At 28.6% G+C, this 24822-nt stretch overlaps 1 protein-coding gene across 1 annotated transcript in view; it reads left to right on the forward strand.

The window, feature by feature from the left end:
- LOC123301688 (calpain-9-like) overlaps window positions 1-24822 on the forward strand; it is a 161095-nt gene that overhangs the window by 106190 nt on the left and 30083 nt on the right. The window contains exon 4 of the mRNA XM_044884543.1: window positions 4219-4418. Coding sequence (XP_044740478.1) covers window positions 4219-4418 — 200 coding nt within the window. The remainder of the gene's footprint in view (window positions 1-4218; window positions 4419-24822) is intronic.

The following is a 24822-nucleotide window of genomic DNA, read 5'->3' on the forward strand; positions in this document are numbered from 1 at the left end:
ACCGTATTTAATGTTGGTTAAAATGACATTAATTCTTAATTATTTATTTATTATATTTTATGAATAATAAACTTTTAGAGTTTATTATCTCATTTGTACTACAAACTGTTTTTCTTTATTTACTTCCGAATTTTAATATGATCTTGCATAAATTTTGTTATTTCATCAGTTTTGTAATATTATAGCTTTTAATAACACGAATATTTTAACTAATAAACGATATAAATAAAGCCTCCCTTCCAAATTCAATATTTTACGAAAGTTTGACAATTTCAAATTTAATTAGTAAAGCTATCTTTGCTTGATTACTTAGACATTGTTCTAAACGCAAATGGATCATCTAGAAAATATTGAGATAATATTTCTAGGGCATCTGAAGAGTCCAATACAGTACTTTTCATTATATCCCAAAAAAACCGTTGCTTTAAATTCCGTTCGCTTTAGGAATTTCAGTTAAAAACGGTGTTGGTCGGGTATCTTACAACGACTGAGGTAATTATGAGTACCAGGCTGTTCAGGAAGTTGGCGTTCATTAACTTCTTCCGCACTTGTCACACGGGCAACTCGCACGTGCCACTTTTATTATAATGTCTCCCTACAATTTTGTTCTTTAGGGTTTATTCAACCAAAATAAGGCATCCAAAAATTGCCTTTCTAAAATTCTGCATAGAAACATTCCGATGCTTCTTATGACTCTTGTCATATTTCTTAGCATGTTTCTAAGATATTTTTCTCAGCACCAACGCACTCGTGAGTTAAATCTAGAGACAAGAATTATCAGGCCAAATTTTATGTTAACACAACATAAGTGACATTAATATGAAATTATCGCTATAATTATTCAATTTCAATAGCAATTATTTAAATAAAGTAATACAACTCTTCTAGAAATGAATTTGTTTACTTAGCAGAGTAGTAAAAACAAAGATGGTGCGTCATAATAAAATATTTATACATTTATAATAAAGATAAATAAAATAAATTTGTCAAGATTTTAATATTTGATATCGGTAATATGTAATATAAAACTGAAAAACAATTAGTTATATGTCTTACAAATATAATAATATATACTTTATAGTTAGTTATAAGATATTATATTAAATTATATTATAATAATCTTACCACGAATACTTTACCACATTTATAAGTAATCTATTTATATTATAAGTCAATCATATAATTAATCTCTATTCTTGTATTGAATAGTTGCATATTAATTCAGTCAGTCACAAAAATGAAAACAAAGGACCTTTGTGAAAACATATATGGTAAGATGAAAAAGCCCAAAGTTTTTATGTTCTGCACTCTTATTACGTGGAACTTTTTATACCATGTATATGAAATGTACCAAGGTATACTAAGTTTAGTCCCCAGCTTGTAACTTTTAAAAATAAATATTGATGCTATGAACAAAATTTTGGTATAGGTGTTTATAAAATCATCTAATTAGTCCATTTCCGGTTGTCTGTCTATCGTTTGATATCAAATTAAAATTTCTATAGCGTGCCGTAAACCGTTAAAGATTGAACCAAAGTTTAAATGTTTCTTTTAAAAAATAAACAACTTTTGTTTGAAACATTTTTTCGCAAACATTACTGTTTACCCGTCAGAGCGCAAATTATGCCCAAATTGTATAGTGACAGAGTAATCAACACTGTCTATACATGGTATTTCAACAATTAACTCAGTCAATTGTTTGTTTTTACTTACTTTGATATGATTCTACTCATCAAATAGTATAGATTTCCACAAAGTATCTTTTATTTTCATTTTTTCGAAGGTGAAAGATGGTTGTTTTAGATTATAAGCAACATATAAGTATGCGAAGACTATTACATTGTTTAAAACCACTTTAAGATATTACTTCACTTAATGAACCCGCGGCGATTGATCAACGAATTCATACGCTGACAAATTACATGGAAAACGTAACAATTCCTGGACAATAAGTTTCTTAACGTATCTAAACTGTTAATATTGGCTATTATGCAGGTAAATTGAACATGATATTCCTACAGTTATTTTCTCTTCTTGTGTTTGCTAGCTAATAATGATATTTCAAACAGATAACGGAGTTGTAATCTCAATGTAGCGATTTGTATGTGTTATAATATAAACTACATATATTTTATTTATATATCTTCTTTATACGATACAAATATTTATGTCATTTCACAAGTAATGAAGTGTTTATTCAATAAACTTAAAAAAAAATGTAGATGTTATAACTTCGGTCAATGTTAAGAATATTTTTATATTCTAAAATTTTGCTTAATATAAAAATTTTGATTTTATGTTAATGTTAGAAAATAAATTCATAAAATTTAAAACGACAATTTGGGAAGTACTTGCTCGTTAACGACTCGTCAAATGCGTCTGTTTTTCACAAATTTTTGGACAATCTATAGAAAACTGCGGACTGCCATCGGCCTTTTCCAATACATAATTTTATTGATAGAAAACGAAAACTATCGAATTGGCGCAAAACTGTACACTGAAAAAAAAATTTATATCAAAAAAGGCGGAGATACAAGAGTGATATTCTTGTAATTGGAATATCGCATTCAGTTTTAACTTGTTGATTATTATTAAAGGTCTAACTAAACATTCCATTCATTGTGTTTTCTTAATTCTCAATAGTTCTATTACTTTTAATTTTGTGTGTCCTTATCGTTTTAACTGCAGGGAAATACAGAAAAGCGCGTTCTAAATGGAAAAAATAATTTTTTAGAAAAGACTGATTTTCATTTTTAATTAGATTATCTGTCTGTTAGAAAAACAAAAACTCGTATATCTGTCATTTAAATTGGAGTCATAATAAAAAATTAGCAACCTTCGAATTGAAAGATATCCATTTTGTATAGTTTCATATTAAGAGGAAAACAAATTAAAACTATTTTTCTCGACCTTCGACAAGCTGTTTATTCATCGTATATCTGTCATTGAAATTGGAGACGGAATGAAAAATTTTCTGAACTCCGTGAAAAATAACCATCCGCTACCGATAATTTTTTTTGTAAGACGCTGATTGCAAGGGCATAAAGAACAGATGTAGAGAGTCTCAACGGTGATGTAATCGAAGTTTTTGGGCGTAGGTCTGCGAACTAATAGGTATTAAATTTTTTGAATAGCAACAAACATAAACAATACAACCAAACACATTAAAGTGTAGTAAATAATGCTTTCTTGTTACACAACCATGCTTCTTCCATTTATGTCTCTAACTGGTTAACTTCTTTCTATTTACTTTGTTGATGATAGTAACAAGTATTATAAAAAAAATCCAGGTATGCTCACAAGATTATAGTTTTATCGTCCGTCGCTTGGCCGTTCAAATGTTCTTCGAACCCTATAAGTAATAGTTATATGTGTATTTGTTTATGTATTGCCTTATTTTGCTTTAACGATATGTACATAGTATTATCGATAATACATTGGTAGGGGTATATTTTTCTATATCATATAAAAATCTGACATATTTTACTTCCTCATTCATAATATGGAAAACGTAATGTGATCGATTTATTTTTTAGAAACAGTAGACAAAAAACTACTTTCCTTATTCTGTCCTCTTTCTTAAGGATGTTTAGAATTATCAAAAAATTTATTGCATTCTTATTTATCGAGATATATATAATTTACATTTATGCGAATTCATTCTATTTGTCAATTTGTTGTAGACTGAGGTTACGGTTAAGGTTTCGGTTCCAATCCAATCCAAAAGGCGCTGCAGCCAGGGATTTGGCTTCTTCGACCACTCTCCTCCAGATGGCTCGATTCTTGATAGCGGATCCCCATCCAGAGTCTTAGATTTCTTAGATGGGGTTTAAGATAGTGACAAGACTTTTTGTTGTTCAAGTTAGGCGGGAACAAATTTTTCTTGAAACTTGGAAGATTTAGTTTTTTAATACTAAAGATTAAAAGAACGTAATTTTATACTTTAAATAATTAAAATAATTAAGGAAATAAACTTTTAAAAATAAAATGAAACATTAAAAAGTAATAATTTCATTATTTTCATCATCAGAAATATTTTTAATCCCATACATATTTGAAACACCTGACTCATATAAAAAAAAAAAAAGTATAGCGGAGATATATAGGTGGATTTAATTCAAATCGTGAAATGTCATACTATTTTAAATTAAATACCCGCCAGCGAATTTATTACAATATACATTTTATAATATTTCTGTATTTGTTTTTCTGTTACAGGAAATGTGCCAAAGACCTCGTTTTTTATCTGAAAACAATAGCGATGTAGCAGCATTTGCAGTTGAAGCTGGTGAATTAGGTGATCCATGGCTATTGGCTGCAATTGCATCATTGGCATTAACACCACGATTTTTACATCGAGTTGTACCACCCGATCAAGGATTTGATACCACAACAAATGCATACTGTGGTTTATTTCGGTAAGTAATTACGTTTCAAAATAAAATCAAATCCTTTTCAATTGGATATTTCTATTTCAAAAAATCTGGAGAGTGTGATAAAAAACTACTTAGTCAATCTTATAGTTTATAATAATACCATAAAGATTGCCTAAATACTTAGACAATCTTATAGTTTATAATAATACCATAAAAAATAAGGTTGTCGATGATATAAAAACAAAATTTTAATTTAATTATGAGTTCATCGAAGATCCATCATTTGATGAACAGAGACGACTATAGTTGAGACGAGACGAAACAGAGACGAATATTGATGATTCAAGAGAGATATCTATATTATCAAATTTATAAGCAGCACTTGCACACAATATATTATGTTTTTGTAGTTGCGTGGTATTGACTCATACCTTCATAAAACTTATACATATCTAATAATTACTTTGTTCTTCTCTCCGTAGTAACAGTCTTGTGAGGCAACCACCACATGCATTGTTATTCCACGCTTCTGTTACCTGAAGCACACAAAATTTCTTACCGTGTGCGTAATAACATCTTATGAAATGAACAACCCAGTATTCTAGAGAATTTTTAATATAATGCTTTGAAATGCATTAATTAATAAACTTTTAATATATTTTATTTACAAAAAAAAAAATACATTGATAATTATGCGTGAGTTTTGAAACATTTTGTAGATAAATAACAGTGTATATTTACAGGTAACTGACATTTTCTGTTAGACATCAGTTGTATAACGACTTATTACACATTCCATAGACTGAATAGCGTATACTCTTCTATAATAGATACTCACTTATACAGGATAACTCATTTCATTTTCTTCATCCTTTCATACTGTAAAAATATGTATTTGCATATTGAAACAAATTATTTGCAATTTTTGTGAATTTTAAATTTGGGAAACAAATAATCCACCATAAAGCAACTCGACTCATTGTTCTCCAAACTCGATGAAAACATTTTATCATTACTGTCTTCAAACTCTATGAAAAATTTAGTTTTTACTTTATTAATTTATGTTACGAAGTGTTAGTACACTAGGCCAAAAATTAAAACTCCAAAGAACTGTGGAAAACTATGCAAAACAATTACAGGAAGCTTGCAACTGCCGAGAGTGCTAAATAAAAAGTGCAATTGTAATCAGAAACCATTTTCATTTTGTGCCTTTTTGACATATTATGTTTATGCCTTTCTGTTAATATATAAGAAGCATCAAAAAACACAAAATTTTAAATAAATTTTAAATAAATCATAATATTTTCGCTTCAGTATGTATGGACTCGATATCTTCTTTTCAAAATTATTGTATTCAAATCAGTGACAGAAATATATTTGAAATTGGACTGGTGATCATGCTATAGAACGAATGCTATCTGCAGCTAAATATTTACTGTTCGTTTTATTTAGGTCTCTTCAGTCTCTAATCGAGTGTGTGTTAGATGATGGCATGCGTTGTTTGAAGACAATCTGTTCACCGGGTTTGCCTGTTACAGCTTTCCGGGATGCTCTCCCCTTAAATTTCAAAATAATGATAGTGTGCATTAATATTTTTGCATTGACATAAAATAAACTCCCTGTATAATAATGGAATTTAATTTTATTAGAAGGATTGGCCAATAGAGATAGATCAACTCTCTGATCAGTAAATGACTGACTGAAGTTTTGAGTGTATATAGTTATATTGCATTCGATGTTTGTTGGTTCTTCATTGCTGTATGCGGCTTTAACGTTTACAAAGAGAAAATCCTATCTTTGGATTTTGAAAAAAAATTCAATGATGTTTATATGTATAGAAAATATATAAAAACATAATATTCACTACCTTATTATACAAGTATTTGATTTTATTAGAAATACTACGCCATTTTATTGTAAATAGAGACTCACACCATTTTGTAAAACATTTGCTACGCAATTGGAACGTAATAGGGCAACTATCAAAAAATCTAACACAAATAGATCTCGACCATCGATAATGAGGACTGTAAATTATAGGAAGACTTGCGACTCTAAAAGTTAAAACAATAAACCTACAGCATGTGTAGTTTTTGCCAAGAAGAGCAGAAAACTCCACAAATGGATCTCGACTATCGATAAGAAGCACTGTAAACTCTAGAAAGTTTTGTGAAGTCCTTTTCCAAGAGAAGTAGAAAACTCTGAAAGTCAGAACTAATATAATATCCCGAAATAAAGGGTGGGAAGAGAAGTGCAATTTCAAAACTTGCTCCACATATTTTACTTCCTAAAGAACAATTTTTGAAGTTAGTGCTCTTGTCAACAATTATCTCGATTTGCAACAGAATAAATAGAAAATAAAAAAAAAGTGCGATTAAATCTCACTATAACAGCAATCAATCACGATCACTATTTTTTTTAGAATAATAAAGAACCTTGGTAAAAATGTTAGATTGTAAAATACTTGTAGATTCAATTAGGCTCATGCATACCTCCCCAAATTAATATCGTAGGTTTCACAAAGTAAATTAAGAGTTTAAGAACTCATGAAGTTACAATATCTAATCTTTACTCATTATCACTATACGAAAAAGAGCAACAAGAAAGATCAGTATACGAAACAGAGCGACAAGACGGTTAGAAAACATTATAACCAATAGTCTTTAGACAGCTTTAATATTGGTCTGAATTTATTACACTTCTTATCTGTCAAAGGTCTTCCGAGAGACCAATTATCTCGATAAGTGTTAGAATATCTTAACGGAGTTAATAAAGTGTCTATTAAAAGAGAGATTTTCTTATAAACGCATTACGCAGATTCCTTTTTCCGCCTTTTTATAACAAAGCTGTAAAGTTTTATCTACTTGAGATAGATTTTGTTATTTTTTTTGTTTTGCTATCTTGTTAATACACATTATCAATCAGATTCTGCCAAAGAGAACTTCTGATGGGAAAATCACTAATTATATCAAAAATATTTTCCCAATAGGATGTCTTACAAGTGAATTTATTGATCATCATGAGTGTTTTTGTCAAAAAAGGATCTTTATGAAAACGCTGTGTTATAACATATTAAAGTACGTTATCTACGGTATCCAGACAGCAGTTGTTGTTATTGATCGAACAACAAAGTTACTAAGTTTATTATCTTGTTTGTAATTATCTTTAATATTTTTTAACTTGTCGCGGTGGGAGATTCAAATGGTACATCCAAATCCATTCAAATATTGTGTTTTGGTTATTTATTTCCTCAAGGTAGATCCGCCTCTGATAACGCAACAATGTACTTATAGTAAATATACTATAGAAAATGTTTAGAAATGTATGGGTATAATAGCTTTACAATAATTCACGATCAATCAAAGCAATCGAAGACAGTAGATTTATCTATATACATAGACACATCATAGGTACCACATAGCTTTAGTACGTACTTAATGTATACTGTATGTACTCCAGACCTGAAGCAAGACTCAAAGGTTTGTTTTTAAACAGTGTTTACTACATACTACGACGCGACGTTTAGATCGAATGACATGTAAGTTAGTTGACTTAGTCTGTCAACCAATCGATAAGCATATAACAGTACACCAATATTAATATAGATTGCCTAATAAAAAATATTAATTGTTGGAAAGAATCATCTACGGATTATTCGAGGAACTAAAATACTACCTTTGAGTAGAATTTAACCTCCCCGAATTTTTTTAAATTATTTTACCTCATGTAGTTCTTGATATATTTAGCGTGGCTGTAATTTGCCAATATTATTTGTGAAAACGACCAATCATGGTGGAAATGCGGCACTTATCTAAGGTCCTAACTTACAACTTGGTGCAGAAACAACTCTCTAAAAAGGTTGAGGATGAACATGCAACTATATCCAAGTTCGATCCTTCAATAGTTCGTATATTTTCGTATTTCTATAGTTTATACATTAGTCGATCATGACAAGAAAATGCAAGAAGACTTTATCACCTTCAAAGGAAAAAAATTTTAGTAGTACCTTCATCAAGGCAAAACTTACAGCGAATGTCTTGCGAAAGTCTCAGTTGTGGATGTTTCAGTAAATGCGAGAAATAGTATCAACTAAAGAGGTACGGCCCGAAAAAAGACCCTGTCTTATAGGAGGTTTTTATTTCTTACATTTAGAGAAGGTTTTGTATTTAAATGAGCGAAGCAATTAATTTTACTTACAGAGTTTTTGCTTATCCAGATTTCTATCCACTAAAATTCTCTAAACGGTGGTTCCACTTAAACCAAAAAAATCATTTCCTTACAATATTTTAAACAGAACGAAAATAATAATAGTAAAAATATAAGGTTGTAAGTGTAATGTGAATCGACGATATCTTGATCATTTAAATTCTAAAGTTTCGGTATAATTGAGGAATTATTTATTATTAAAAGCTAGCAGCCGCATATTTTACACAGCTAATTCAAGCCTCGAACAAGCTTTTCATGTGAGTACGTAAAACATTGCAGTATTAATCATTTTATTATAACGAAAATGTATAGCATAGAGAGCTGAGATCAACATCCGCCACTAGCAAAAAAAAATTTTTAATTATCAATTACTTCGTAAAAATAAGGTAATGTAAATATTAGTTTTACAGAAGAAATGATCGTAGGATAAATTATTATTTAATTAATATTCTCTTATTTTTCTAATGATTCAAATCTTTTTCTTGAAATTAAAAGAAAAATTTTATTTTATTTTCTTCCAATACACCAATTTCTGCGCGAATCTTTTGTCAGTCTTTTCAGTACGTTTTGGTGTTACTACGTAACGATTGGCGCAACAAAACGTGAGCTAAAAAATGTCTACGAAATAAATCTAAAAATGTTGTTAATACATTGTTCTTACTATGAAACGTAAAGATATGTTAAAAATTTCGATTCAATTTTAGCACCCTCTATGAGAAGTTAATAGAAACTCGGCAGATCCCGTTTAATAAGACTGAAAATAATTAAGCACCATTTTACTGCATACAAACTATTTATATAAAGTCGCTATGTAAAGAAATTAAGAATATTTTTTGTACACTTTGTATTTATTTTATATTCATATCCATAAATGGACATTATAATACTGTTAAGGATGTTTTTTCTTCTATTAATGCATTAAATAAAGTCACTAACTAACGAAAAGTTATAACCTTGTTATGTTTTTACTTTACAAAATGAATGGTAATATTTTTAAGCTATTTATATTGTGAGGATAAAGTTACATCTTCAATAAATATTTCGATAATTTTATGATTGCAATAATCTTTGTGCGTTAATAGTTTCACATGTATGTTAATGTAACTTTTTGCTTGTCAACGCTTAATACTTATTGCGGCGTTTTACAACTTTTTTACATGTAAAAATGCATTTGATGTCTATCGAATCTATTTTATTTTCGAAAATATGTTTTACAATAAAAGTTATTACATTACTTCGAATTTTAACGGATACCACCAAAGAAATTACCACAAACTCGAGTCGTTAGATTTAGTTGCGATTTGGATAAAGGCTGGTAAAAAAAATTCTATTTGTTATTCTCGGCCAAGACTTTGGCAAACATAGACAAATAAATATTTGTTTATAGTTAAGGTTTGACTCATTAGATATACTGAAGGTTTTTGACATTGCAAAGACTGAAATACCTACCTTAACTCGTGCATACACAACCAAAATTTTTTCGTGAAACTTGATTGATTTCGACAATTTTATATATCCAAACGACACTATAATAATATTTCTTCTGACTTCGAATTTTCCAGTTACCGATTTTGAGTGTGGTATTCTGTGAAAACTATCCATCCATTTAAAAAATGTTAAAGCTAATGTTATAATGTTTTCCAGATTTTGATTATTTTTTCAAAAACATCCTCTTTTATTTTGTGTCCAAATTATTATTTTATTTTATCAACGTCAAACGCACTCACGGCTTTCAGTAAAACGAGACTGAAATAGAAGAAACTAAAATCAAAATTTATAAATTAAGCAAACCAACGTATCTTTTATTCTTTTTCAGAAATGGTATTTAAAGACTTTTACATTTTAAAAGAAACAGACTATAAAACAGATTCCAAACAATATAATAACCTGATTTTAAAATTTATTGTCAATTATTCCAAAATATAGTAGCAGTTATGAATGAAATAAGCAAACTGTTTAATTGTTCTTTTTTTATATCAATTGAATGTAATTTTCATAAATCATATTATAATGTACTATTTATACCAATATTAATTATGATAATAAATAATTCAATTTTTGTCATATTCTATATGATATGGTATTTTCACGTTAAAAAAATTTGAGAAGTCGACTTTATTGCTCATCCCATTATTTCCAAGGAAACTAAAGATCAAAGAAAAAACCTGGATAAATCCAGCGCACTTAATCGGCCACGAGAACCCTTGAGACTTCCAAATGTTGAAAACAGAAATTTATTTTCGTTAAAACGCAATAAAGAGAAAGATACCCACTAGTGACGTCATACGTGAGTTTTGTTTTGCTAAAAGGAGATGGGTAACTTTTGAATGCAAGCTTTGATTGCTTAATTTCACTTTCAAATTTTGTCATGGTATCAAGTCTAATTTTACATTTTTATGGGTAATAGGGCCAAGTCCATCAGAATTAATCCCTATTATAATAACTTTGTATTTTCGAACTTTGAACACTGTCTCCATAAATATGACTCCAAATAATTGAAAAAAATGCTCGAAAAACATCAACTTATATCTCTATAACAATTTTATCTACAAATACAAAATAAGATTTTGTTACCTGGCTCATTTTATGATATTTTTTTACAAATAACTCATGCCTAATATCTTTTTATGAAACCATATTTAGAAAATAATTATTATTATTACTATTTTATTTAAATATTGCATACATACAATTGTATAATATAATGAAAAATAAAAATTAAATTAAATGAATTTAACGGTATTTATATTACATTATTATTACAATTTTGTACAAATGCGTTGCGTCGCCAAATCACGTCGTGTGTTTGTGTAGGTTGAAGATTTTATTATGACTGCAACAAAAGTGTTTTATATTTCAACAATACTTATAAAATATAATAATAATACTTATTATTATTATATAAAATAAACAATTTTGATATATCTTTATTTGAAATTATTTATTTATTTACTTTATTTATTATATTTATATTTATTTGTGTAATGTGATCCAAATATGAAAATATGAATTTTACTTTCTATATTGTTCATATTTGAGATATTATTACCTATAGTATAATACCCCGGTCTATATACGGTATGATTTATCATCAATTTTATTTTATATTTACTATTTATTGCATTTATAATAAATTCTATACCGGGTGTTATTTTAAACTACACAATATTGAGAAGACAATTCTGACACATTTTTGTCGTTTCCATCATCAAAGAGTTTTTCACCATGTCCGCCTGTGTTACAAAAATCAATTTATAGAAATCTTAAAACCCTTTACAATTTGTTGTTTAATCTTTCAAAGAAGAGTAAAAAATTTCAAATAACTTTTCTGCCCAAATGAATATAGAATCAGATACGAATCTCCAAAAGAAGCAAAAGTTTTGCCCTTCTCTAGCTTTGAAACCATTTTCAAAATTTTTGAAATTTGAAAAATGTATCAATAGTAGTAATCGATAATCGCTTACAACCAAATTTATTTCGAACGTGATACGTTGTTAATTAAATATTATAAAACTTACTTGTAGTGCTTTTTTTTGGAAAATAAAATCACAGATCAACCGGTTGAGTGATCGAGCGAGGAAAAGCGCATTTGCTTTTAACCGCTTGACCATTAGACTGGGAAGTTGCGGATTAGAATCTAGGCAGCGACAGTCTCATGAATTATAATAAATAGGTATAAATTGATCAAACTGCCTTCGCTTGGATAAGAGCGAAGTAACCGACTCCTCCCCCATCATAAAATGTGTTCGGATGTATTTTAAAAAACTCCACCCACATCGTAAAATGTGTTCGGATGTATTTGTTCGGATGTACTTTAAATAATTAAAGATTAAAAAAAGAATGATGTGGTTGGTTAAAAAAAATAAGAGGAATGGAGGTTAAACCCCATTATTGTCATTATTATTAAATCACCGATAACTGTAATCAATATTTTTCCAATCAAAATTGAAAGGATGGAGTCTTAGAGATGTTTGCATTGCATATTGCGATATCTTTGCATTGCAAGATTAAACCTTGACGAACCCTTTTTGGGCATGTGGAATACAATACAAACGTCATACTTTCATACTTTTTAATAATTTGCCAGAAATCGAACGTGAAAATCTGGTATTTTGCTCACAGCAAAATACCGAAACTAAGATCTGCTCCAAATACAAAACTGATAATTTAACTCAAACAAATTATCCATTCGTATGAGAAACAAAATTAACGACACTCACAATAAATTATTATGAGAATCGTGGTAAATCACCCCGTAAATGTTACAAAATATTGTATTTAATGTAAAATAAGCGTAAAAAATGATTGAAAGATGATAATTTTATTCATTCCCCAATGTGTGTATTCATATCTAAATTGTCATAATACCCACAAAAGACTTATTTTTAAGCGTACACAATTTGCGTCTTTAATTTTTAATGGATTTAGAAAGTGGAATAGATTCAATTCAATTTGTTCAGTGACAAATAATTTTCAAATGCAGATTTTATATTTTTCAAAAAATATATTTATTAAATTATGAATTGTGTGACATATTTTACATCAGCTGTAACTGAAAACCTTTTACTTTTTATTCATTGTATGTTGGTGATTTACCCTCATTTAGCATAAAAAAGCAAAGTGAAATTATTACTGGAAGAAAAAACACTAGTATAGACCTTATAAGAACCGCTCAACACGTCATTGTTCATTTTTTCATAAAATAGACTTGTCTCAAGTCCAAAAGTAATGAATGGCGATGATGACCAGGCAAGACTATTATATAATGATGTGTCCCGACAAAGATATAAGGGATACACTAAATACGATAAATTGGAAAAGTTTAGGCTTTCCAAAACTAATACGAAAGTAATACATTCAGCATTGCCAGTGAACCATGCCTGGAAGATAACTTTTTGAGCCAACCTCTGCCTGTAAGGAAAAAGGAGACATGTAATGTCATGAGGAGACAAATGGTTACCCTATAGTCAACATTTAATGCCCCGCAATAAAAGAAATACATTTTTCTAAGCGACTTAGAGAAAACTGAACGGAAACAAGCGCAAAAACGTGTAAACTAATTGTACACAAAATTAAAAATCCTGAAATCAAGGACTGGGAAATATGTTGTTGTCTTTATGTAAATTCGGAATAAGATTATGAACTAAAGGTCTCCATTTATTTAGTTGGTAAAATGAAAAATCGATTAGAATTCCTTTAATCGCGTTATGTGCGTTATTATAAATTACTGAATAATTTGACAACCTTACAATGCAGTATTAAAGCGGTGCCAACATTTTGTAAGGAAGTTTAATTATACATATCAAGACTTCATTAAAATTCATCATATAAAATCGAAAATAATAGCACAAACAAATATTGACAGTCAAACAGCAGTTATGTATTCATTCATTTTTTTAATTGATTTGACTGGTAAATATTTACTTATTTATTAGGTAGAATAATAATGATCTTCGCTAATACAAAAGCGAGTACATATAAAGTGCTTCCGGAACAAACACAATGTGTTAATAAGAGTATCCGTTCTCACTTCTATGCACAGAAGATATAGATACTTTTGTTTTTAATTTTACAAAAGTGATAGTGGTGGAAATTTTTATACTTACTTAACATTTTTTCACAAATACTCGATTTCGTAACCACAATCAGGGGAAGGTTTAATCTCCAAATTGAAATATCCGAGGAGACTTTTTAGACATGGTTGATTCGTAAAATGTAGTGAGACAGCTAGCTATCAGTTATTGTGGACCAAATTTCGTACATAAAACTTCATGATTTTTGGAAAAACAAAGATGCTAAGTAGTAGATAAGTTCACGGCTACCTCTCTCTGTTCTTCAATTTTTTTTTATTATCAATGAGAGAACAAGTATTACATCCTACATTTATAACCGTGAATTGTGGAATTAAAAAGATGCTAATTTAATGTGGAGGTCACATGAGTATGTGAAATCAGATTATTTCTTTTGTATATTTCTTCCAACACGATATCTAATTATCGATTTAAATTAAATCAAAATCAACATATGGCTAAGATATTACTTTTAATAAAATTAATGTTTTATTTAGATATTCGATGTTTATTTTAAGGAAAGTTTCATTTCAGTTTCTCTTTGTTTTTGATTCTTATTGAAAAATTAATAATGAATTATTATAATGCAATAATATTATTAATTAATGGATTTCTTCTCAAATCGCATTATTCATATAAAGCTCTAAAACTCAAAGTCTCTATCACTTTGATGTTAGGTAAATTTATTAATGTAGATAACTGAGAAATTATGAAAAATCGAGTATCAAAATCTCTTTTTCAACGAAATTTAGTTTGTAAATTAAAAATTTTAACTATCAAAGGCTAAAAATATAATCTGGTCTTTTCTAATGATAAAGAATTTTCAAGGAAAAAAACTGTTGACTAATGGCAATATATACTTAAAAAAGCACCTGATCTTCATATTTACATTCTGTTCCCGCTACTTCAGCTTTCACTGAGAGAGTTTTTCGATATTGAATCTGAATCAATGAGAAACAGATCATCGATAGTAAAAAATGGTTGTTAGCATGTGTTTAAAGCATCCAAAAATATATTTTTAACGTTTTGAAAAATTATTTTGTTTTTCATTGCAATTTTTTTTTATTCAAACAATTTGGATAAACACTCAATGTCAATTAAATTTTTTGTCTTAATTAAAGCCATGCTGTTGATAAAAAATGATTTTTTTTTTTCAATCATGCATTGAGCCGTATTATCAATGAAAATTTTATATTGATCGAATAATTTTTTTAAGAACTGAGTGTCCAATAAAACCCCAGGATCACTATCTGGATACAATACACTTAAATATATCGAAAACCTTCTCAATAAGCAACAAAAAGTCTTCTTATAGGTAAAAACCAATAAATTATAAATTTTACACACAAAAAAAACATACATATCCTTTAAATATGTATAATTTAATAAAAAACAAAAAAAAAAGCTATTTATTAAGCATATATTAATACAATTATGTTGTTTTTGTTACAACCACACCTGCGCAAAAATGTTCCATTCAAATGTATTATATTTTATTATTATTCAACGATTGTTTTATGCAAAATGTGTGTGTATATAAAGCCTACTCCTCTTCTGACATTGAATTTATATTTATAAATATCTGTGCACATATTAATTAGAGGTATTTACTATATTTTATATGTTCAGGAATTATTATGTCTTTAGTGCTTTGATTGTGTTACCAGCGTATGAGAAAGTTTTCTAATTTATTACATTAGTTATAAGCTCAGACAAAATATGCAACGTACGTGAACTTATTGTCTATAGAAATTCCTGTAGCGTAAAGCTCGGTCAACGTTTAAATAGTGTATGCAATAAAATTTGATGATAAGAAAAGGATATTAAATGCTTGATAATTTTATTTTTTTTAAATATACAACGTACGTGAAATGATTGCCTAAGGAAATTTATGTACGTAGGATCTAACGTAATGCTCGGTCAACGTCCAAAATATGTATGTAATAAAATTTGATGATAAGAAAAGGATAATAGATGCTTGATAATTTTATTTTTTTATGTTTGTGAAAAAGACTATCGGACTTTATCGAAAAATTCCCATCGATTGGGCTCCAATCGACATTGGAGACCAATTTACTTTAAAAAATTCAAACAGGATGAATATTATACCTTTGCTAACAGCAATACAAGCTTGTACCTTTAAATTAGGTTAGGTTTTGTTATATTGGCTGATCACATGGAACTGAACACTTACGCCAAGGGGCTCATTGTGATACCACGTGTATGGAATTGGTTACGCTTATACTAACTGAGGCACTAGGGTTTACGAAGGCGTACAATCAAAACTACAAGAATTATAGATAATTACAAGTTTCATTTCCCTGATATCTCGATAATTTTTCCCCTCGAACCAAAAAAAGAGGTGTTATAAGTTTGACCGTCTTGTGGTTGTCTGTCTGTCGGTCTATGGCATCGTAGCGCCGAAACAGAAGAACCGATTTTGATTTTTTGTTTCGTTTGAATGGTAATTTGACGAAGAGTTGCGGTGCAGTCCGCCACCAAATAAGCGACGAGTAACATACACAATAAGAGTAATTACGATTAGCTAATTCATGCTGATGATGACTGCTTGATAGTCGAAATACGTATTTATATAATACCATTTAAAATAATTTCGAAATTTATTTCGTAATAACCTAGAGTTCTCATTTATTATCTTTGATAATATTTATATTGATGAAGAGTGTTCTCAGCTATGTTTTAAGTGTGAGTTTTGGGTTCCGTACCAGGGACAACTAAAAAATTGGCGATGATCCACAAAATCGGTTCAGTTTGAAGAAGGCTGTATGGAAAAAGGTAATTTAATGGATAGTGTTCTTACATCTGTTTTAAGTGCGAGTTTAAGATTCCGTACCCGAACAATTTGTCGGGTAAATTGTCTTATTTTGTAAATTTCTTGTTTATTTAAGAACAGACAGTACCACGCAAATGATAATAAAATGATCACTTTTTTTAACGTATCAAAAATTCAGATTTTTATCTATACATTGCTTTAATTCCCGATCAACCTTAAAAGTAAATAACTTAAAGCAGTCTTTGTCTTTCCTACCAATAAAAAATGTAAATATCAATTTTTTGTTGGATTTTAATTCTTTATATTAAAATATTAGCCAGTTTTATTTTTTAAATATAGATTTGAAATATTTGTCATTTTAAATATGTTTATATGTACATGTATGGACGACCCGAACGCCTTTAAGTACCTATTAGCTATAAATGTGCACCTACCTTAACGTAAATAGTATAATAAAATTAATCAAGCATGAATCTAGATTTACACTAAGGGTTTCATATATAACATTCATAGCAAAATGGTTTTATATTCGAATATAACAATTCCAACATAAGATTATTATCATCGTAATAGAATTTGGAGACAAGAAGTAAATAGTTTTAGTCTTACCTGCACTCCATCTCATCAAACAAACAGAATAAAGCATACGATCTTCTATATTCAGTATATAAGTAGGCATATATGGACTGATGTATTCGAAACGCCCAACGAAAACACGGCCGCTAAAACTTGAATATCTTAAGAAAGTATTTTATGTTCATGTGAAATATTAGATAAATTTTCAGGCAGAGTAGTTTTTCCAAAGAAAATATTTTGGCGACTCGGAAAAAATTAATCTTGAGACATGTATACTAAATTTTTTTATCACTTCAAGTGAGGAATTCTCACTGGATTTGCTGTAATCTTCATCCGCATTTGCTGTTATTAAGACACCTAGATATTCAAAATCTGTAACACTTTGGAAGGAGTACGTTTTCCTAGGTGTTTGAATTTTTAGATCACTTTCAGCTTATCCATCACTGAAATGCTCTAGGTTATAACATAAGAAATTTATACTACGGAATTATAATATTTTTACGACAACAATTGATGTGCATGTATTAACTATGTAATACACTTCTTAATTGTATAATTATTCATTTTAATACTTGTATGTTAAATATTATTAGCAATAATAATATAAAAAAATAATAATAAAAAGAAAGGTCAGCGATATCCTATTGTGTTTTAACGCATAATTATTTATTTTTTAAAATTTATTCTTTATCATATGGAGATCCATTTATTAAGTTTCAAAGTTTTTATTTTTTTATTTTTAATCTATACGTAAATTGTGTTTCTTGGGAACAGAAATGCAGGTGGAATGTAAAATGATCGCTTATTAGTACGTTGGCGTTAAAGAACTTATCCATGTATACATTTTAGGATAGCAACTTAATGGATGGGGGACAAACAGACAAAAAAAATTCCCGACGGTGATAAAATTTCCGACCGACACTTTATTTAATTGTCAGCGGTAGCGCTTATTTTTAAAACAATTATTAATTTATGTAATAAGTGTATTTAATGCCACATTCCAATTTTTTCTTTATTTTATAAATAAAATAGTTTTGATCGCTTTATCGTATTCTCAGAATAAATATGTTTTTATTGTTTTAACCAACTATATTAATATAAAGTATTTATTTCATAAAATTTTACCACGATAATGGTTAACAAACTATTAAAATTATAAAAACTGAGATATGATATCAACTGAGCGATGGATGTATATTTACACTTTCTTCCTAGTAGCTTTCTCAAATAGGTGTGATATTCCAAATTAGTAAGTTTCAGCATTTATGAAAAAGGCTTTTCAATTAATTTTTATCTGCACGGTTCAAAGTTGAATAATTTGAGCCATGTTTATAAACATTTTATGTGACGTTTGAAAAAACGAATGAAGTGTAGGGAATTTAGCATTACCTTTTATATCTAAACTTATGTCTTCACAAGTATATATGGTGATAGCTTGATTAAAAAGACTTTTCTATGCTGAGTTTGTCATATTAACAGGAGTGGAAAAGAAGACATGCAGGCAAATTGCCAGTTTAGGGGCTTAAAATACCCACCACTACTACAGATCAACCCATTGGACGACAGTATCGTTAAAAATTGTACCAATGACACCTGAAAAACATGGAAAAAGATTTGGCAAATCTGATACCCAAGATTATACGAAGATCTAAAAAATTTTTATGCATAGATTTGGTAAAAATCGAAAGTAGATTTATGTATGGTAGTAGAGGTGGATTTTTGGGGTGTTCTTATTTTTTCTAAAACTTCTTCAAAACCCAAAATTGGAACCAAAATTCAACCAAAAAAAAAAATTTTCTTATATAGAACCACTTTTCTTAGTTACGGTTAAGAAATAAAAGACTCTCTGGTGCCCCACTTCGATTCGTACAATTTTTATCTGATTCGTACTATATCTGACTTAACTGAAAAAACGAGATCTTGTTAAAGACTAACTTCTGGAACATACTGTAAAACGTTTATTACATATTTTATTATATTTTTATTTGAAAACTGTCCAAATAGATAATATTGATTGATAATGGAAAATAACGCATTTTATACGCATTCTTTCATGTAAGAGATAACTAACATTTGCTGTGTATGCAATTCTTAACTAAGTTACAAATTCTTTCAGAATCATGTTAAGAATAAATCCTTATTTCTTTCGAATTTTTTTTATTCATATTGAGACGTTTAGAGCGATTACTTTAATAAAAGATGATATATTTATACAGAGTGTAACGTAAAGACAGGAAGAAAATAAAGAGTACTAGAACTCATTAAAATACAAATATTTATTGTTTTAAAAATATAGTCTAGAATAAATTAGCGGAAAAAATCCGTTACAAAATTTTTATTTTGCTACCAGGCTCTATAATTCATTACCCATCAAGAAAAGTTAGTTTTTCATATTTTTTCAAAATCTTGCGTAACTATGTAATAGAGCAGCACGTTTAATGGACTTTTAATGAAAAAAAAATATATATTGGGTCTAAACCCGTATTTTCTTCACATGTAAGTTACAATTTTATGTCCTGCCATATTTTTATCTCAATTGTTTATGCCTAGAAAAAAGAGATCAAGTTTGATAATACCCTTTTTCCTCGTTATTTTTGGGCGCATATAGCTGTGAGTGAAAGACAATGTTTTAAATATATCTTTCTGTATTTGTGTATCACAATCCTGCTTCTGTGATTGGTATCCTTCGAATTTGTAAAAAAATAAATATATTCTATTACTACATGTTTGCTTTATTTGACCGTTTATTTGAATTGTGGTCGGTTTTTATAAATTTCAGTGGCAATGTAGCACAAATCATCTGTCAAATTAACTCCCATTAGAAGTCATATTTGGTTTTCGACTCAGGCATGGTATCTTTAGTCCCAAAGTCTTATTTTATACTATATCAAATGAATCCAATTTCAAGCCCACCTTTAAAAAAAATCTTATCCTTTCTAAAAAGAAATATTTACGCTTAAAACTTTAAAATGAAAAAAGAACGAGAGGTTTCGTAGTATACCCCTTTTTTATGTGCAAGATATTTTTCTGAAAATTTAAGGTATTAATTTTAGAAATCAAATGCTTGTTTGATTCTTTAAAGAGATAAATTTTATAGCAACTTTTAGTTTTTACTGTATGAATTAATTGTAATATTAGTTTATAAAAGACATACTTCTGATTTAGTAGTCCACCCAATACGTACGTACATTACGTTTGGTTTGATCAGGATATTTATTATAACATAACATAAAAATTTCATTGTACTTACTTTAAATTATCTCTGCTATCTTCAACAAAAAATACAAAATGACAATTATTATAATATTTTTGCATTTTTTAGTTTTCTGAGTAACCTAAAGATGATAATAGTCAATTTTTGGTGTCGTTTTTTTTGGTTTTATCTAGCCAGCAAACAAACAAAAACGATAACGTGCAATAAGGAACAAAGTTCCAATAAAATTTTCAAATTATGTTTTTTAAGCTTGAAATGTCAATAAATAAGTAAATTTCGAGCAAAATCTTTAATTGAAAACTACGTTCTTTGCACCTTTACTCTTGACTAAACATTCTTATTCATATTATAATTATAATCACATAATGCATTTATTGAACTTGAATGAATACCTACTCTCCCATATGTAGATTTATTTGTATAACGCATTCAATTCATATTATTATAATAAAAACTATCTTAATAATTATAATTTTATAATTATTTTTATATGTCTATTTATTAACAATTTTATTTATATACATATTCGCAATTATATAAATATATTATAGTTTTTTTTTTATTTGTTTGTTTGTGGAAGAAAATCATTATTCAGTTCTTTAATGATGTTTTTTTATATTGTCTTTTATTTATGATTCCGTAGCCAAATAACAATCGAAAACAGTTCAATCTGTAATCCACATTTTCTATTATCTAAAACAGTAAATGTTACCATATTTTATTTCATAAAGGTCGTCTATAAACCACGAACCGCTTTTAGGAGAAAAACACTGCAGTATGAGCTCTAGTACGGCTAACTCTACTTGAATTTGGAAATTTCATTCTTGTCCAGGTTATGTTACAGTAGGAGGCTGGGGAGGGGGGAGTTAGTCTTAATGTCTACATATTCTAACCTAGAAGAAGTTTGGGTGGAAAACAAAACTGAAAAGTGTTACGTAATTTATGAACAGTTTTGAGGAGAAAAGCTCCGTCAACATTTTAAAAATATGTTTCTTATCGCAGATAATCGTTCTAATTTGTTGCTGGTTAGGACGTAAAACCAAAAAAATGAAGAGAAAAAAAAAACACACCAAAAACCGACCATTTTCACCTAGATCTCCTAGGAAACTAAAACTTTTTCAAGCGATTCATCTTGAGTTGACCACCAAGTCAGATGTATGTCTTTTTTAAACTAATAATACAATACATACAGTAAAAAGTAAAAGTAGCTAAAATTAAATTCTTGAAAGAATAAAACAAGTATTTGACTTAAATACCTAAAATTTTCCGAAAAATATATTGTAAATAAAAAAGTAAGCGCTACATTTATACCGTACAAGAAAGACAACAGACCGCTAGTCTAGATTAAAATCTACGATCACTTCGCTAATAAGGTAGAAATACAAAATTTACCCCCTCCCTACCAAAGATCAATTTTATATGCTCTTTGAAATCCAAGTCAATTATTTTGAACAAAAAGAGAAGTGGTACATACTGTAATTATTACATTTCAGGAGGGCGTTTTTGGTTCAAAAACTCGAAGTTTGGAATTAACGAAGACTGTGAAGAGTAGACCAAATATATGGCTTACAGTATTTTTTCCTATTTAACAAAAATTTTACATCAACGTACGAAACCCTGGTTGTTTTATTAAACAATTCTTTTTATAATAATCCGTTATAATAAAATAAATTACTTTAAAAAATGAATTTATATTTATATCTATACAGTATTTTTTGCAACCCTCTTATTATGTATGTATGTGTAGCAATACTTCCGCATACCTAAAACGAAATGAAGATAGTTTCCTGTCTAGTGCTTTATTATCATATACTGCGCTATACTATAAATAAACCGCATATCCCGGTTTTTATATATCTTACCGGTAATAAATATATAATCTTTAATAATATTGTATCGAAACAGTATAAAACGTGTATTCTATAAAACCTCTAAAACATTGAAAGAAAGCACCCAAGGAATTGAAATTTTCCATTACCTCAGTTGTGCGTTTAATTCATTTTTCAATTAGATTTCTTCTATATTTTCTGTATTAACAACAAATAAGAATAATTACGCTTTGGTATTCAATTATTATCAAATTATCGCAATTCAAAAATAAGAGGTATCCAAGTGAAAATCCTCCTAAAAGTTAGTTGTAATACAATGCATAGGGAGAACCATTCTTCGAACGCATTTCAAATTTCTTCTAAAACCAATTACGATCTATGTCTTTGAGCATCGTAAAGAACGCCACATTTTATTGGGAAATCAAAAAAGAAACATTTGGCTATTTTTGATCTTTCCATTGCATAAACATGGGATCAATCAAAAACAGGTTAGGTTAGACTTACACTTATTTGGAGGCCCATTGCGTTGCCTTGTATTTTAAAACATAAGTTTCAGCTTTTAGAAAAGTAGTGCCGCATTAACAACTTTTGTGGCCCGTAGGTGGAATTTTGGTAGAGACCTACATAAGTAGAGCCTGGCTAAGTATGGTTGACAGTGCCACTTTTTTTATTAGTCTTTGTTATTTTACCCAGGGCTCTACAATGGAGCTTTGACCAAAAATTTTTGTATGTGTCAAAATAAAAACAGCTACATTTAGGCTGACTTTATAATAAATGCGGCAAAAGAGCAAAGCTTATCATTTTCTTAATGTCTATTTCCGTCACAATCAAAATCAAAATCATTTAAAAAGCTTTGTCTCAAGTTTTTTAGAACACCTATTTTCTACATTTTTCTAAGCTATAATTTGTGGTCCCCTATTATTTTAAGTACTTCATGGTAATAGATTCCTTTTATAACGCCAGTAGTAAAGCAGATTAGGTTCTTCTTATGATTAAGCATTTTTTGCCCAATTGAAATATCTCTGACCAAAACTTGAAAGTACAAAGTATTCATCTTGGCTATACTTTAAAACTTTTTGAACTTTATATTCTTTATTATAAGTTATTAATCCAAAAACAATCATGACTGGGTACTTTTAATTTGGAATGATTCAGTTGTGCTATTCAATGCAATTAAATAATTTTGTTAAGAGTGATAAAATCTTAAATATTTTAACTATGGAAATATGACACAAAACAAAAAAAAAGACTCAAATAAAAAGATTATTCTAAATACTTTAACTTTCTATTTAAGTCTTGTATAATATGATATGTTACTCCCTTTCTCTGATAAACAAACAAGCATGGCGCCAATTTATCATAATAATACAATTATTATTGCAAGTCAGTTTAAATAACACAATAAATGCAATTTAACTAACTACAACATAACTCGTAACAAAATTTATACGTTTTGTCCAAACTAGAATTTGTAATTTTAAATCATAAATTTAAAAAGAAAAAAAATCACAAAAATACCAACCCACTAACTACAAATATTTTCTAGTTATAGTGACATTCTTTTGATAAGTTTTTTTCTTATTTTTAAAATCACTACTTAAAATTATTGTTCTTTCTTTTAAAGTACCTTGGAGAATTTACTTAAACTTTTCGGAGTCCTAGTTTATGTTCGCCACTTCTTTGAATAGAAAATCACAAGAAAGACATTCCAAAGAATGGTTTTCATACCTTGTTAAATTTTGTCTCAGCTGTACATAAACCCATGTCACTCGGCCGGTAATACCTTTATTAGAATTATGTTTTATTTTAATGTTGATATTGGAGAACTGATTTTCCCTCCGTAAGGGATCACCGATTTTTTAGATTACAGTTCAATCGCTCTGTTCAGTTAAAAATCTCATACTCAAACCCATCCTACAAATAACCGATATTAATGAACCGATTTTAATTTTTTTGGTTTCATTGGAATTCATGTAATTGAAATGAGAGTGTTCTTAGCTATGTTTCAAGTGCGCGCTTAGGGTTACATACCCGAAAAAACTAAAAAATTTGCTCTTCAAAATCAATTCAGTTTGGTAAAGGCATGACATATAATTTTAACATATAAATAATTACTATGGAAATGAGTCAAATAAACCTGGCTCAATTTATTTCGAAAAGTGAAATGGTAAAATAAGTAGGTAATTCAAAACAATAATTCAAAAGAACAAAGTCAACTCAAATATTTCAATAACTAAAATATTTCCAAAAATTTGTC

Source organism: Chrysoperla carnea, chromosome 5 (assembly GCF_905475395.1).
Source record: "Chrysoperla carnea chromosome 5, inChrCarn1.1, whole genome shotgun sequence".
NCBI lineage: Eukaryota > Metazoa > Arthropoda > Insecta > Neuroptera > Chrysopidae > Chrysoperla > Chrysoperla carnea.